This window comes from Rhyacophila brunnea, unplaced genomic scaffold (genome assembly GCF_057557595.1).
Source record: "Rhyacophila brunnea isolate RB1 unplaced genomic scaffold, BYU_Rbru_1.0 scaffold_20, whole genome shotgun sequence".
Taxonomy (NCBI): Eukaryota; Metazoa; Arthropoda; class Insecta; order Trichoptera; family Rhyacophilidae; genus Rhyacophila; species Rhyacophila brunnea.
Genome location: NW_028232860.1, coordinates 15,332,172 through 15,346,012, shown reverse-complemented (window position 1 = coordinate 15,346,012; position 13,841 = coordinate 15,332,172). Strand labels below are relative to the sequence as shown.

General features: G+C 34.8%; 1 protein-coding gene across 1 annotated transcript in view; it reads left to right on the top strand.

Annotated features, from left to right (window-relative positions):
* LOC147071274 (uncharacterized) overlaps nt 1-9,814 on the top strand; it is a 46,241-nt gene extending 36,427 nt beyond the window's left edge. Inside the window, exons 4-6 of the mRNA XM_085948057.1 lie at nt 5,399-5,493; nt 8,374-8,523; nt 9,559-9,814. Coding sequence (XP_085804183.1) covers nt 5,399-5,493; nt 8,374-8,523; nt 9,559-9,691 — 378 coding nt within the window. The 3' untranslated portion in view covers nt 9,692-9,814. The remainder of the gene's footprint in view (nt 1-5,398; nt 5,494-8,373; nt 8,524-9,558) is intronic.
* The last annotated feature ends 4,027 nt before the right edge of the window (nt 9,815-13,841 follow it).

Here is a 13,841-nt window from a genome sequence, read left to right as displayed (position 1 = left end):
GCTTGTCTGCTTCCTATCCTTCCTTATAATAATCAATCAGTTGTAAGTATTGCAAGAATTTATTAACGTACCTACCTGCTCAATCAAGAACTGAGGTGAGTCCAGTTTCATGTTTTTCCGACGATTTTCATTCAATTATTGCGGATATATTAAACTTCCCTCTCTGTGTGCAATCCTCCTTGGTCGTCGATCTTCCGACCTCCCCGCCCCCTTTTACCCTCCCGCGCGTGTCCGGTTACGGCCGCCTCTGCTGCCTCCTCGCCCCCTCGCCGCCTCCCCCAACAACAAATATTGACCATTGTAAGTGGATGGATTCATCAGTTGGACGGATGGCGGCTGATGCACGGCCATACGGTGTTCGCAAAAGTTTGTGTTAGTCTTCGTAACCAGGAAATGGACAGAGCTTTCTATAGGACTATATTATGTAGGTACTATACAATAAGGCCGTTAACAATCAGGCCACGGCACTGAACCGCGAGATACGATTGTAGTGCTAGTTATTGATTACTTCGAATGCAATGCGGTATATTACGTGTGTGGCACTTGCGAAGGGTGGAGGTAGGCTGTTAAGATCTAAGATAAATAGTGCACACTAAGCCTTGTCAGTCATACGTGTTTGTTTTCATTGAACTTAGACTTCACTAATTATATATTATGCAGATAGTGTTGTATGTTTTAAAAAAAATTAACACTGATTTCAAGCCATAAAACCTACATTAATAGTCAAAAAATAGTTGTCTATCTTTAAAATATCTAAAACTGTAATATATGATTCAATGGAATAATTTTAGATAATATGTTATAAAATATCTAAAATTGTGCTATTAAATCATACATCATATTAGATACTTAATATACTTTTAGAAGAATATTTTTATCTATTATGGTTTGGTTAGGTAGGGCTTAATGAATTAAAAAAAACTTATTAACACCATATATCTATGTAATAATATCTATCTATTATTAATACAACGAAAGCAAATAAGTATGATTGAAAAGGTGTGCACTATTTTTGTCGGATCGCCCATAGCATACCTAAACTATTATGGTTTGATATAGGCACGGTTTAGTTGATTTAAAAAAAACTGATAAGTACCTACATTAAAATTAAACCTTCACAAGACCTACATATCTGTATTATCATGACAATTATAGATCGGAAAATGATGCGATTTCTAAAAATTACGAATCAATTGCAAATTCCGATGGGAAGTTTTACCGAATAAATTTTATTTTACTATAATACCTAATGTTAAGTAGACATTAAACTTAACGTACTTGCCTATATTTAATTAATATTATAATACTTTCGTAATATACATATGTATATTCAATTTTATGTGACCATTGAATGCTGACTCGCATGATGAGACAAGTATCATAATGACACACATATCCTTCGTACAAAGATTATCGATTTTTCTAACATCATCCTGCACAATACATCCGTAATGAAAATGACAACAATCGTTGCCCACGTCAAGCATCACCGTTAGTTGGTTGTTTCATGAGTTTGGAATAAAAGAATCCAAGAAATCTCTGATGATCAGTTGTGATGCTCGCTGATCGTCTTGTAGGCGCTCCAGTTTCCGCACGCCCGCCGACAACAATAGATCGGTCTCGGCTAAAAGTCGGCTGGGACCCGGAGACGGGGTGGGGTCGCGGTGTGGGCGCACGAGTAGGTACCGTTTCGCGATTTCCTGCACACCCACTCATCTACCATAGTCCACCCACCATTATACGTCTTTCCGCTGGGTTAATTATTAGTCGGTCCATATTTTTTCGCAAATTCATTATAAAATGTTTTACGATCGACCCTATTTGGCAGAAGCACGTTACGTATTATTGTGTATAGGTATAACCTAACATACTTTACGAAGGTTGGTTGTAAGTCATTCGGTTAACCTATTGTGATCATGCTCAGCGCATCTATACTATACACAAGACTACTATCGTTCGCTATCGGCGGTTAACGAGGGTAGTTTATTATATTATATTTGTATTGGAGTATTATAATTGTTGGAATACTTTAGCCGTCTAAACAGTCAAAACTGTCGATCTCGCTTTTTTTTAGTAATTTCCATGTGCTTTTTCTCTCCCTGGCACTTTGCATTAGAGTAAACTCAGTCAGAGCTCACTTTGAGCGTAGCAACCTAAGTCTTGGGCATCTTCTCCCAGGACACTCCCAGGCCAATTCTTAGATGCTTCACATCACCAATTGACGGGTCCCGTGATACTCTCGATTAAGACCGAGGGTGGTACGGGGCGGGTTTGGTGGAGGGAATTTAACTTCAATGTCGATCTCGCTCTAAAATTTAGCACAACTAAGAGAGGTGCTGTTAAAACATAGCACTTATTGTAGCAATTATAACTAACTTATTGTAATTGTTACAATAAGTGCTAATGTTTCGATACAAAACAAACCTCGATAACTGCCGATAGCAGTCTTGTGTATAGAATAGGTGCGCTGGATCCTCATACCTACAGGTACTGTGATCCACATTATAAAAAGATGAAAAATAATGCATTATTATGGTAAAAGATTTATACTTATATTTGTTTACAATATCTACACTAGTTTTATTTAATTTTTAAATATATTTAAAAATGAGTGCTGGAAGAAATCCAAAATGGCCGTGATCTACGAGCATGACAGACGCGGTCTTCTGTACCTACCCGTTTGTTAAGTACAATTTAACCTTGTAAATTCATTCCGTCGTATTTCCGGGGCAAGGAAGTGAACTCCTTGGCTCTGCGTCAACTCCAATTGTTTTTAATATTTTTTGGCAGACTGCCAACCATGTGGAAGTTTTATTATGATTTTAAATTCACCCAATCTCTAATAAATTGATGTCGCGTCTGGTGGCGAGGGGAGGTTACAATCCTCGGATAAACTTGCAAGCGTTTTGACCTCTGCTCCACGATGAAGTAAGCATTTCAACCTTCCAACGGACCGTTCCGCAATGCTGGCTTTTTTGTTAGAAATCTCTCAATATGAACTTGGCAGTTAATTTAAAATTAAGTATTAATTAAATTAAAAAAAAAAAAACAGTTAATTCGCCAACCAGTGCGTCTATTCTATGCACAGGGCGGCTATCGACGGTAGTTTGTCATATTTATGTGTTGATGTATTATAATTGTTACAATAAGTTAGCAGTATAAACTGTCAAAACTGTCAATCTCTCTCTAAAAGTTAACACAGCCAAGGGCTGTTAAAATATAGCACTTTTTGACAGTTTTGAGTGTTTAGACCAGGAGTGGCCAACCTTTTGTATACCTACCATGCGCCAATTTTTTTTCACAGACAAGTTCAGATGCGCCATACAACCCAAGCACCTTTTCTACCTTCTTACGTTCACGGCTGGGGTTGGAAAATAGGGATAGGGGTAGGATCTGCTTCGCTTAGGGGAGGAAAAGGAATAACTTAATCACGCAATTAAATTAATTAATTTATGCCAGTTCAAAGAACACACGTTTATTGGAGCACCAATCTACAATAGTCAGAACTGATCTCTTCGACGAGAGGATGATCTCTGTTGTGGACCCCGCTGATGGTGCTACAGCTGCCGGAGAGTCTCGTTTGGTGAAGATAACTCTGGACCACAGTTCAGTTGTTGGATGTGTTGAGAGAGAGAAAGAGAGAGAGAGCTCTGAGCGGTATGGAGCACTGAGAGCTTTGAAGCGTTTGGATTTCGCTAGTCTTTCAATGTTATTGAACTATAACTTGAACTGAGAGCACTCAGGTGTTATAAAATATGAAAATGGATTCAGTTATGGCGCCTACTTCAAAAGAATAAGTAGGCGCAAAGATGTAATGCGCCACTTGTAATCATCCAATGCGCCACGGTTTGGCCACCACTGGTTTAGACGGTTAATTTATATTAACAATCAACCGCCTCGTTACATAAATATGATAAATTACCGTCGATAGCCGCCTTGTTTATAGAATAGACCCACTGAATAAGTTTAGAAATTTTGTAATTACCTACATACATATTTTTTTAATCTTTTGATTGGTTACATAGTATTCAAAGAATGTCTTCAAACGTTCTCAAGGCAATCCCTCCTATGATGTATTATAGTTCTCTCATATGTCAACACCCACGAATCTACGTGGGGTTGGTTCCCTCCTGAGACCGTCATAATATTATTGTCCCCCTCTGTCCCCTTTTTCCGAGCGTGGATAGGTGCCCGTCTAATCTCTCGCCAGCCTCGCAGACCACGGCGTGACGTCACGTGGCGCGGTATCAAATTACAGGCCGCCATCTTTGTTGTGACCCGTCCACACATTATTCAATAATCGACATGGATGGCTTTTTGTACATATCCCGAAAAAATATAGGGGAACCAATTTACAAATAATGATAATAATATGAAGTTATCTTTTTCTCTGATAAAATCGACAGTAGTTGGTGACTAAACGCATGTTTAGGTACCTACCTGTTTATTGGCGCGACTAGCAAGGCTATTCTAACTAGTTAACACTGTAATACGTTTTCGTTATTTCCGTGATCCAAAATAACACCGACATCACTCGGGGTAATTCCGTATTCCAGACGGTTATCTACAATAATATTCGTAACACGGTCCAATTATAGATTCTAATCTGATGCATTTGGAATCAAGCAAGACATTGCTATTGCAGTATGACGTATTTATAAAACTATGTTGCAGTACTACCTACTCAGCGACATTTGTAGCCTGGAAATCGAAATTAAGAGAAGAATAAAATTATGCTAGGCAACGTACCTACTATGTCGCTTTGTTTTAATGAAGGTACTACGTTCCAAGGCATTGAACTGACACTTCGAAATGCTAATAAGTCCAGTTTTCATTTATGACTCAGAAATCTAGTGCATGCCAAAAAAGATGGAAAGAGTGCTCGGCTCATTTGAGGGAAGCGTGCTGCATGGTATCTTCGGATCCGTCAATGACACAATCGGGAAGAGATGGACATGTACATGAGCTTGCACATCATACAGTCTATCAAATCGGCGTCACTGGCTGCTCAATGTACACAAGATTGATGACAGTCTGGCATGAAAAAAAAACTGATATTCGGGAAAGTAGGAGGTAAACGAAGTCCTCGTACAAGGATGGGGTGGATTTAAAGGCATTTTATGTCCAAACGGTTTTGGACAGACCTGGGTGAAGTGAGATGCTAAAGGAGAGCTATAACCTAACATAGGGTTGTAACATTAGGATGTAGCAAAGTTATTGCATACAAACCCATTTTAATTGACTGCATTTATTAACCATCGATACGATGCTTTATTTCAATGTCAACTGTTCTCGTTGTGCTTTCTCCGTTTAGTGATTAATTGGGCATTTCTCTTTCACTCCCTCTGCCAAATCATGGTATAATATAATAATAATATTACCATTATCTTTGTTACAGAACCACATACAGCCCAATGTTATTGAAAAATCGCGAACTAATGATAGACTTGGAAAACTGGAAGAAGAACTACACAACCTGCGAATTCAACAGAGGTAAATAAATTATAAATAAAATATTAATTACTTTTACTGTTGACCATCAGTTCTTTTATAAAATACGATTTATTATGAACTAAAAACATATCTTACAGTAGTGAGTTAATCTACACATCAACGTAATTACATTTCAAAGCATTCACAATATGACTAAAAAACAATATTTAAATTTAAAAAAATACCTGTAAGCACACCGAATGAACCAAGTACCTACTGTAGACCCTATCTTAAAAACTCACGAAACAGCGTCTACCTAAACTCATCTCACGCGAGTGGAATTTATCAATATCCGAAGCGATTTGATTGAACACAGTTATTGCTCTTACAATGTTCATTACTAATGGCAAGTTAGTTTTGCACCTTGGTAGAACAATCAACGGATGCTCCCGATTTATATGACACATGTCAGTCAATACTACCAAGAATGATGGGAACTTACTATATTGTAGGTATTGTGCTTTATTTATTTAATTAACTATTAACTAATACTAAGATATTATGCATTGGTATATGCAGAATGAACTCAGCATTCTACAGCAAAATAACCACATTCAGAAAACCAATTGGTATATGCAGAATGAACTCAGTATTCTACAGCAAAATAACCACATTCAGAAAACCACAAGGCACGATAATTGTCCGTCTACCTCGTACAAGACGTATGTATAATATATTAACATCTGATCTGCATTTTTTTTTTTACTATGACATTGCATATTGACTATGACAAGAATATCTTACTGTTATGATTCCCGTCATAGCCATGTTTATTATTACTGTAGGTACCTACATTATGAATACTGATAGTCTTTCGTGTTTGCTTATATAATTGGTTCTGTCGGTGTTGAAAAAATTACATTCAATAAGTACCTAGGTAGGTACTACATTTAGGTAATTGATCTGTACGAAACTTACTTATTTTGACACTTATTTTTGTGTTTCCAAATTCCGCCACTATATTGGGCGGAGTGCCACTCGTTAAATGGCCGGTTTCGGCTGCATAAGGCCAGTTAAGTGTTTATATAAGTATGTCTAAGCATCTGGCCCATGGTCTTACTCCTATTGATAAGGAAGCCACTTCTGCTCGTTTGCCCATTATCTCCATACGTAGTTAGTACCTACGCACCCAATGTTCCCCTATGCCGGCGCTCCATTGGCACGCAAGTGAGACGATTTATAGTCTTCGGACTTTTTTTCGCGTGGAGCACCCCAGATCTGCGGACTTTTTAATCCGCAGACCAGGCTCGTTGGATTTCAAACATGTTTGATATTTTACTCTCCGAGTTGCCAGACTTCGTCCGTCGATCACTATGTAAATTCGATTTGACGCAATCGTTCGGACCGAAAAAAGTATTTAAATATTTTTATTGATTAATTTGTTAATTTATACATTAGAAAATGAGAGATTTATCAATTATTTTTTAATTTGTATTTGTGAAATTCATAAAAGAAAGCGTAAAACTTGTGTTGTTTTCACTGCTATATTATTTTATCCAAGTCTACGTATAAATAACACAACATTATAGGATTATCGGAAGACATTACGATAATCGCAACTTTTGACAGCTTGACTTTTTTATTCGTTCGTTGATCAGTTGTAGAGCATTGACAAATCGGACGATTTATTGTCTTCGGGCTTTTGGCTCGCCAATGGAACGCCGACATTAGGGTAGGTACATATTGCATAACGTAGGTCGTAGCTTTTACATATTTTCCCGCTCAGATCCTTCTCCGGCCACAATTGATGAGTATTTATGGCGGGCTGTGGTAGTTCCCCGCCCACCATCTCATCGCAGACGTTTCAATTTGCATGCCAATTCGCGGTTCATGGCTTCCCCCATCCGCGTCGTCGGATTCTCCCGCGCTGTTTGCCCGTCCTCTGCCAGCGCGAGATTGATTGATGACCGGCCAATCTATTCACTTGCGCGACGGCATTTCTACCGGTGGCCATTTTTCTGTTGAATTTCAATTATAATTGATTTTGTGTATTGGAACCTAACCTAAACCAGCAATTCTGCTTATGATTATAGTGCACAATATCCGAATCAAATAAGTTGGTTATAAATTCTCTAGAGTGTAGACCAGGGGTTACGAACCTGCGGCCTTTTAGGGTCTCAAGTGCGGCTTTTTGACTGAATCCAAATTTTACAAAATAAATCCTTTTATTTTTATATAACTTTTTATTTATTAGGTATAAAGAAATGTTAGATTATTTTTATATCATTTTAGTGCGTGTTTACATATACATTTATAATCAGGCATCAAGGCACCCAAAGGGCTACAGCCTGGAATTGATTGAGCTCTCCTTAGATGATATTTTCAAGTCATTGCTTTGAAAATAGAATAAAAGCTGCATTTTGACCTACGCCGAGCATGTCCCCCTTAAATGCGGCCTTATTTGATTTATGATAAATGAATGCGGCTTTCCGACTCGATGGCTGATTAGGTTTATGACCTAGTGAGAGGCAAGCCATTAAACCCAAGAAACACAAAGCCCCGAATATCATCAAATATTATCATTATTAAATGCGCGTTGCGTTTACATGACATACTTTAATGCATAACATTACGATTCAGACATAAATATTGAGAGTTTATCCCATATTTATCCATACTCGATAATAATAAATTATACAGCCTCACCCATACGGTAACCCACTTCTCTTATGTATTGTGTTCCCTGGCAACGAACGCACAATAACTTGCCGCTAATTTGATCAGTGCATACTATTGTTTTTTCAGCCCCCTTTTCATATTATAAATACGTATATATTGAGACACTATGTGGAGAAGGATTTTTTCAATGTCTTTGGTTCGAATTTAAAATGAGTATTATTTGTTCATTTACTTAATTTGGTATTTATTATGTTATCGCAGCCGGGAAGAGAGCATGGCATCCCCGGGAGTCGGCTTTCTCGGCAGTCCACCTCCGGTATCCGGTTTTCCTGACCACGACAAAATCCGACTGAAGATGGAACTCAACGAAGAACGGTCTGCACGCATGGCTGCCGATGCTCACGCTCATAAGTGAGTATTCATTGCACCATTTAATTAAATACGTATTATAATGTTTCTCATGTTATCAAGTATTCAGAATAATATATTGAATATTCTATTGTACGGGTTATAATATAAGCCTACCCACATTTTACACTGTATAGTTTTGACGACTTTTGTCGATGTAAAACTGACCAGATTATTAACAAAATTAGAACAGTGTTTCCGGATATCAGAGTTTCCAAATAAAAATTTTCCTTTTTGGAATCTAATTCGAGAGTTTTTCGCAAGTGTATAATCAATCATGATATTGTACATAATATCAATTTGTATAGTTTACTTTTCATGTCATAGGTATCTACCTACATAATATGTATTTTCCTTGCTCTACCACAGTGTTTCCCAAAGTGTGGTACGCGTACCCCCTGGGGTACGGGAAGAGTTTGGTGGGGGTATGCGCTACACCAGGCTTTGGCTGCGCCTGGTGCAACAAGCATTAATACGACATCAATGCAACATCATTTTAGAAGGTTTATCGCATGCGGAAGAAGAGCAATTGTTGGAATTAGATAATTGAAAAATAAATATAAGGAGTGTACTTTAACATCATTCTGGTTGCAAATGCAGCATGTGTATCAAGTTTTAACAGAGAAAGTCCTGAAATATATCTTGCCTTTTTTAACTTCATATCTATGTGAAGTTACTTTTTCAACATAAAAAAGAAACAGGCTTTTGGATGTGGAACCGCATTTCAGATGAAAATCAACAACCAGGGAACCAACTTATGATGATCTGTCTCAACATAAACAATTTCATCCTTTTTATTGATTATAATGAATGTTATTTATAATATAACTTTTATTTATATTTTATTATGAATGAATTTTATTTTCCGTTTATTATTTTGTTTATGTACAAAAAAAAGGAAAAAAAAATATTTTAATTGTTAAGAGTATATGCATTTTTTTGACGAAGGGTACTTAAAGTTACGAAAATTATAGAAGGGGTACACAGATGTCGAAAGTTTGTCTATGTGTTTAGTTTATTCCTGATTTTTTTTCGTAGATTGGAACTGCTCGTAACGCACCTGCGATCGAAACGCGGGACCAGCAGTAGCGGCGGCGGCGGAGGGGGGCAGACCTCCGCGGCTCCGAGTGACGCCCTCCACATGGTTCTTGGCCCCGTCACAGACCTTTGATATTGTCACACGAAATTTCTCCGTCACTCGCAATACAACATGTTCTTCTGGTCTCTTAAAAAATAACAAACTTTTAACACTATTGTTTTTTCAACGATTTAATTCAACGATATTTTCCAGCTTTAACATAATATTATTTTGTTAGCTATTATAATATAACATTGCATTTGTTTTATAACCGATCATTACTAGAATCAATATTATAAATTATTTATCAGAGCTAAACACATGTAATTTAGATTTATTTGAATTAGTGCCAGTTTTTTTTTTATATTTACAATATATGTTAAATTATGTATGAATATGCATGTATCTATTCTACGTTAGGGTAACTTTGACCTATCTGGTATATGTCTAAATTTATTTGCAGTACTTACTCCACGAAATTTAACAACGGTTTGAATAACGTATTGATTGTGTCTTATGCGCTGGCTAGACGGTAGCGACTTGCCTGCGCGGTATAGTCTGTGCAAAAAATAGGGAACACTTTTCGGTTTGCGCGAGCTACAGTTTTCCCGTCCATACACACGGACTTCCCGATACAAACCGGTTTGCGTAGGTAACCTTGTGGTAAAGCATGAGCATCTAGACGGCGCTTTACTGAAGTGAACGAAACCGGTCCTGAATGTTATTGAATTATGGGGAATAAGTATTACCTACATGTTGTGTTTTCATTTATTTATTACAATTTCTTTCATGCAATAATCGACAATTAAAACTTTAACAATATAATCCCTGGCATTTCTATAGTTGCATACATGTTTGCCAAAGTTAGACATATGAGGCAGAGTTACCCGAAATTACTAATTAATAATATATGAGTGAGTTTTGAGTTTCTTGCTATTTTCTACATGGAACATTCTGTATATTTTAGTGTTTTTTGTTGTTGTTGTGAGAAACAATTACTTGAACGTAAGTTTTAGATTTATGTTGGCAATAATAACCAAATCCTTAATAATAATAAAACATACATTTCATTGATACGTCATGGTAAGAAGTTTTAATTTGCGTAGGTTACTGTAGAGTGTAGTTTATTAGTTTTTTAACATACCTATATATATATTGTTTATTCAAATATTAGAAAGATGATTTATATTTCACATTAATAAATACTCAAACACTTCCAATTATTTCATTTCCATTGTGAGTTAACTGACTCTTTGTTTCATCTGTGTTTTTTGGTTTAAATAGTCGTGTTTTCTGTTTCTTTTCCTTTTTCTAATGATAATACTATGATCACAATTTAATTAAATATTTAATTTTCTTTTATTGCCAATCTGAAGTTTCAGATATTTTCTAAACAATCTACACATTCTTTCTTCTATTACGAATTTCAGAAAATTTAATACTTATTACCACTGCAACAAGACTTTTTGACATAACCAAAGAATTTTCTTATACTCTTACTCTTAATCTTTTTCTATGATTTTTTTTTTTTACTGGAAACAATATATAATTTTTATTTATGTTTAAAATCTGAAAGACAATACGAGGATATATGAAATCTCACGTATATGCTAGAATGTAAGAAGTGTTGTAGATGATATGCCATGTTTGAAAGGATTTGATCAAATTTTGTGTTGTGATATGTTTAATATTTATTTTATTTCTTAATACGTATTTATTATCATTAGGTACTTATTTCGTAAACAATTTAGCATGGATAATATATTAATAATCTACTTCTACAAATACAGTAGAACCTCAATAAAACGGACTTCGGACATAACGGACAAAATATTTTGTCAAAATGTGAAAATTGTTAAAAACATTCTGTTACTGTTTTACATATTATTTAAATCCAAATGTCACGGCGTATAAGCAATGTTCTGCGTAACATTTATTGACTATTTGTCAGATAGCGAAATTCTACTATATTACACGATTTTTGTAATTTTAGAGAGTTGTTTATAAAAAAAACAACAGACTTCAGAAGTGCAAACAAAACTTCATTTTTTTTTTCAAAGCAGGATTACCGAAAGCAACCGCGTCGACATCGAACATTAACGTCACTCCATAACGGGTGTCTGGATAATATATCATCCGAAGACGAATAAACGAGGTTTTATTTGTTTTTGTATAACGGACTTTCGGCTTTAACGGACACCCCCTCACCCGCATTAGTCCGTTATATCGAGGTTCTAATGTAGGTACATTAAAAAAAACTTTTGTACTTAAAAACATAATATGCAATTTATTTTAATATTATAATCTGCTTCCAATAATATGTCTACTATTTTACAGTTGTATTGAAGATTTTTGCAGTAATTATAATTTTCAACTGATGCTGATGCTTGCAAAAAATGTCTTGATTACATTTATTATAGATACTTACACAAATTTAACCCCTTGCTGACTATTTTTCGTACGCCACTGGCATATAAACGATCATATGTTTAGTTAAATGTTGCTGTATGCATTGATTAGTAAAAAGACAGTTTTTGGTTGTAGTGAAATTATTGCTGTATTAGAACCAAGTTTTAAACTACTCTTTCTCTTATATTATCTATTTCTATTTAGAGAGTATGTCAAAACAATCCAATAATTTTACATAATATAAGAGAGAAAGGGTAGTTTAAATCTCATACAACTGTCTTTTTACTTAGCAAGGCATTACTAATGTTCCTTTGACTTTGTTTATTAATTTTCTGTTGGTATTAGGTACACAAAACAATATTTAAAATATCGAAATCTTTTTTTTATCCAATTACTTATCCACTTATTAATCGTGCATCGAATTTATAATATTTGTTTATAGAGTCATGCGTTAACAATAATCACTTCTGATTAGATTGACATTAAACTCGAATGAAAACAGGAAAAATATAGATACCTGGAAATATTTTCAATTGAGAGACTGTTGAATTTAACAACATTGCTCAGTTTACATACCTTCCTAATGAAGAAAAACCACATTTTTAACTAATTATTTTTAAGTTTTCAAAAATCGCTTCATTCTCCTAGAAAAAAAACAAACAAAAAAATGCATTCCTGATCGAAATACATGCCGCTTTCTTCCGCAACTAGCATGCGTGTGTAACTTGCAACACAGTTCTATTGCTGTAGCTTAATTATCAATGCACAGTGGCAGTTTATAGCGTAGGCTAACTATCCAAGAGGGCCTCCTAAACCTGAAATTACGAAATAAAACCTAACTATTTTAACAATAAAAAAATTATATACTTAATTTATTGGGCTATTTCAGTTAGCGTCTAGGACCATCGTGTATCGTATACCGCTACAGAATCATTATGTTATATAGGTACTATTCCATATTACATGACATTCAACTTTTATCATTACTATATTCTCAATAATAAATATTTACCAATGCAAAATATGCTTACTTTCAAAATATTTATTTTGTAAATTATCTGTCTATACACAGTTTTGTAAAGCACTGTTTGAATATAATAATATGTTGTAAATACACGTTTATTTAATTTTTTACCTAATTATGGATGAAATATTTATTATGCACTGTTTAAAAAGAAATCTTTTCCTTTTTGCTTAGTATAATTCTAAATTATATTATCAATGATTTTTTTATTTATGAATTTGTCAAGTCTTTGATAAGAACGAATTCAAAAGTATATAATGTGAGCTAATTTTTGACGACTTATTTTTCCAAAAAATGTAACAATTTATTATTTGTGTTCTATTAATATTGGGACTGATGAAAGGGCCATATTTTAAGAATAAAATCGATATCTTCCCTTTATAAGCCATTCGAAAAATTAATATTAAATCTAAGAACAAATCTAGTGTGTAAACAAATGACGCAAAGATACAAAAATAGTGCCTCAGCAATAAAATGATCAAATTATCGTAAGTTTCTCAAATTAGTACAATAAAATGTTTAATCAACTAAAATATAATATTATAATTTATCTCCGAATTAAAAAAAAAACACAGGGAATTCAAAATATAATATAATACTATGCATTAATCATTAGTCGTAATTATAACATGTACCTACCTACCTAAAAACAACAAAAAGACATAATATTTATAATAATGTAATACAAAATATGAAATAAAATTATATTTAACGTATGATATTGTGTTTTTTTGTTTTGAAATTGGGTACCATCCAGATCCAACCTAACCTAACATAAGTATCCATCTTTTTGCAAAAGAGAAAGTCTTG